We start from the raw sequence: 3,947 nt of genomic DNA on the forward strand, positions 1-3,947 counted from the left end.
CCATTCCCCCCCCCCCCCTCCCCCCCTTCGGAGCCCATCGTCCTCACTGACACATGTTCCCTTCTCCAATCGATGTGGACCCCCCAATCCACCTCCTTCGGGGCCCAGTGTCCTTGCTGGCACACCGCCTTGTGTCCACCCCCTTCAGAGCTCAGCCTCCTCGCTGACACGTCGCCCAGTGTTTGGCTCTGATACCATTTGTAACAGTCTAAACCCAATGCTAGCAGATGTTATCTTCTTTGGATTTTTCCTTTTGGGCTTCCCCTTAAAGTTTTTAAAACGTGTCAGTTGGGGAGAGGTTTCCACACCCTTATAAACAATGATTCGTTCTCCTTAACCAACGTGCGATCTCACACTTACCGAGCTGTCAATGGTTATTTAACTTGGGTTGCATTTAGAACATTTCTTCAATTAGTAGTAATCTTTTTACCCCATTCAAACCCTTTGGCTTCTCCTTTTTGGTATATTTTTCCCCCTTCTAATTTTTTTATCCCCAAAACAGGTACATCAGAAGACACTTCACATTCTTGAGGAAATAGCATTCTAGTCTCTGTGCTATCATTAAGGTACGCTCCATCACACTTCATATGTCAGTATGTGCATCTAGAAAACAGGGGTTTTATTAATACCCCCAAAGGCGAAGCAAAATGATTTCCCCCCTGTCTTATATATATAAAAAAAGTGTGTACACCCTTTGGCCCGTTACATATCGCCGTCAGCCTCACGTTTTTAAACCCGTCTAGTAAGGAGAGTTTTTTACACCCTTATAAAGAATGCTTCGTTCCCCTCTCCAACCAGTATGGGATCTCAGAAAGCCCCACCCTGTTCTTCCTCGTTGAGGTCCCCTTGTAAAAGACTTCATATTACCCACTCCTTTCTCATTCCGTTCAAAGTACATGAATCAAAAGAGGGGACCAGAAATCCTATAAAAATATCAATCATCTCCGAGAAATCGTTCGAGCAGGAAGAAAAAAACAAGAACATCCCTGCATACTTCTTTTTATCGTGGGTCGAATCGAAATCGAAACCAGCATGCTTTCATTGGTTGTCTGAGCTTTCTGTATTGAATCATCAATCTTCCATTGATGCTATAATGATAACAGGAATCAAGAGCAAAAATCAGCCCAAATCAGCCAACATGATGGAAATATGAAGGTGCCAGTAGAGTAGCATGTGAAGAAAGGCCCCACAAAGTGTATTAAATTTGCTTCAATGTACACACACCAATGGGGCCTTTGTAATCATCTTCAATGCTGAGGGAAAGTAGAAGCAAACACAGCAAGGATGTTTCTGTTTTATGCAAAGAGGAACCCTTTTTCTTTTTTCTTTTTTTATTTTTTATTTTTTGCTAATCACTCCCTATCTTCTTTTGTATTTGCCTTTAGCTCAATGTATAAAACAAAGAAATGGACCCATTAACCTCTTTTTTTTTTTTCTTTTTTTTTTTCTATCTCTTTTTAGAAGCTAAAAGTTATTTAAATAAATAAATAAGGTAGGGATGGACTTGGCACGTGAGGCTACTTTAAAGAACAGTGGCCTTGCACATGATGTCAAAATAATTAGTAGTAAGCCTTGCGTCACTTGTCATGCCACTCACCCCTCCTCTCTTTTCTTTTTCAAACAACGCTCCCCCAACCCCTAACTTTTTATTACAATATGATATCATAGGTCGAGAACAAGTTCGGGATGCAATCAGAGTGGATCTATGTAAGATCTCACATCGGTTGGAGAGTGAAACGAAACATTTTTTAGAAGGGTGTGTAAATCTCTCTTTAGTAGATACGTTTTGAAATCGGGGCCAAAGTGGACAATATCGGCTAACGGTGAGTTTAGATTGTTATAAATGGTATCAAAGTTAGACATTGGGTAATGTGTTAGCGAGGACGCTGGACCTCCTAGAGATTCGATTGTGAGCCACATCAGTTGGAGAGGTGAATCAAGACAATACTTATAAGGGTGTGGAAGCCTCTCCTTAGTAAACGCGTTTTAAAATCGTGAGGTTGACATGATATGTAACGGGTCAAAGTGGAGCCCTTCGAGAGCATGGCGGCTTGTGCTGTGAAGTAGAATGCTTCAAATAAGGGTGTGGAAACCTCTCCTTAGTAAACGCGTTTTAAAATCGTGAGACTAACAGGTCAAAGTGGAGCCCTTCGAGGGAATGGTGGCTTGTGCTGTGAAGTAGGATGCTTCAATTCTTTTTCGGTCCATTAAGCGAAGCGGGTCTTCTTTTTTGCTTACTAATTTGAGCTCCTCTTATCAATTGGTGCATCCCGACAACATTTAAAAGTCACTTTTAGATTCCAAAATTGGTGAGCGGATCTTTAATCTATCACTCGAGAGTTTTTGAACCGATCAAGCATTTTCATTTTATTATAACTTATTTAATATTTTTTAAAAATTCATTGACAAGTTATTTGAAGCTCGAGATTGGTTAGATTTAAAATTAAATATTTACAAATTTATTCAAGATTGGGAGACCCATGATATTTAAAAATTAACATTTAAACAATTATTATTCAAACATAATTTCAAAATTCGATTTTGAACGAAAAAAAGAAAAAAAAAAGGCTTTCCCAAACGAACTTGTCAAATTTCTCATACAAACTTTGCCGCCTTATTAAATGACGAAGCTGCCCTTTTTCTTTTGACGTAAAATTTGAATTTTGAATTTTGAATTTTATTTTTACCACTGACACGTGTCTATCTTTCATTTCTTGCTCCCGTGTTCTTGTAAGTTTCACGCCAAGGTTATTTTCGTAATTTCGACCTTGAATGAATAATTTATCTTATCTCAACTAATTAACATTTGTTTTCATTTTTATAAAAATAAAAATAATTAAAGGATTGTTATAAATAATTACTCTTAGCTCCCTCTCTCTCTCTCTATATATATATTTGAATTATAATATAAATTGTACTTGGAGTGAGAGAGTTTCAAAGAAAATAGACACGTGTCCTTTATTTATTGAACTCCCTAATTATTTACTTTTTTTTTTTATCAATAATTTAATTTAAATCCTTCCATCATTATTTTCTTTAAAAAAGCATCCTTTCACAATAATAATTCTTCTGATAGAGATAATTAATAATGTTGATAATATTTTTGAATTATTTCCAATAATAATTTATCAAAATAGCATTTTTAAAAAAAATAATTTTTATATATTTTTTCATTTAATTGTGATAAAAGGTTGATTATTTGTATTTGATTATGCATTGATAATGGTAGTAGTTATGTGTATTGTGCGTTGCTTCCATATACTTTCGGGATTAGCTATTTAATTACCATTAAACTTTAAGTTATAATTAGATAGAGCTGACCTATTTCGCCTATAAAAATTGGGTTGAAGATGTTTTTTTTCTCACAGTAGCTCGTAGTCTCGAACGACAGCCGCCATCTCATTTCAGCTTCAAATCATCTTCTTAACGAACTACGGCAATTCATAGTCGTCGTTTCTTGTAGATTCATAATTAACATACATAACTTGAAATGAGAGTGTAGTGCGGGTATGGTCCAAGGAGGCTGCTAAAGTCAGCCTTGTTACCCTCAACGGACTAGTTCGGGCTAACACACGACATTCTATGTAGGCAAAAAATATGACAAAATTCAAGAGGACGGGTGACCTATAATATTTGAAAATTGTGATATATATATATGTATATATATACATTCAAAACGTAAGACTAAATAAAGCCTTAGTATTTGAAAATTTTGAATAACGAATAAAAACAAATAAGACGTCAAAATTGGAGGGTTTATTTAGCCGTTTGGAAGGGTATTTTAGTCACAATAAATAACAGTAGGAAAATAATAATAATAATAATAATAATAATAATAATTTAAACGACAACAGTGGCCCAGCTTGAGTACAACGCTCACTTCTTTGTTGCTTCTTTCTTTTATTTATTTATTTATTTTAATATATAGAGAGAGAAAGTGAAATGAG

At 35.6% G+C, this 3,947-nt stretch overlaps 1 protein-coding gene across 1 annotated transcript in view; it reads left to right on the plus strand.

The window, feature by feature from the left end:
* Positions 1-1,325, plus strand: part of LOC111460697 (protein PEP-RELATED DEVELOPMENT ARRESTED 1, chloroplastic) — a 7,181-nt gene extending 5,856 nt beyond the window's left edge. The window contains exons 9-10 of the mRNA XM_023103934.1: positions 503-566; positions 1,104-1,325. Coding sequence (XP_022959702.1) covers positions 503-547 — 45 coding nt within the window. The 3' untranslated portion in view covers positions 548-566; positions 1,104-1,325. The remainder of the gene's footprint in view (positions 1-502; positions 567-1,103) is intronic.
* The last annotated feature ends 2,622 nt before the right edge of the window (positions 1,326-3,947 follow it).

The sequence above is a fragment of the Cucurbita moschata genome, unplaced genomic scaffold (genome assembly GCF_002738365.1).
Source record: "Cucurbita moschata cultivar Rifu unplaced genomic scaffold, Cmos_1.0 Cmo_Scf00024, whole genome shotgun sequence".
Classification (NCBI taxonomy): domain Eukaryota; kingdom Viridiplantae; phylum Streptophyta; class Magnoliopsida; order Cucurbitales; family Cucurbitaceae; genus Cucurbita; species Cucurbita moschata.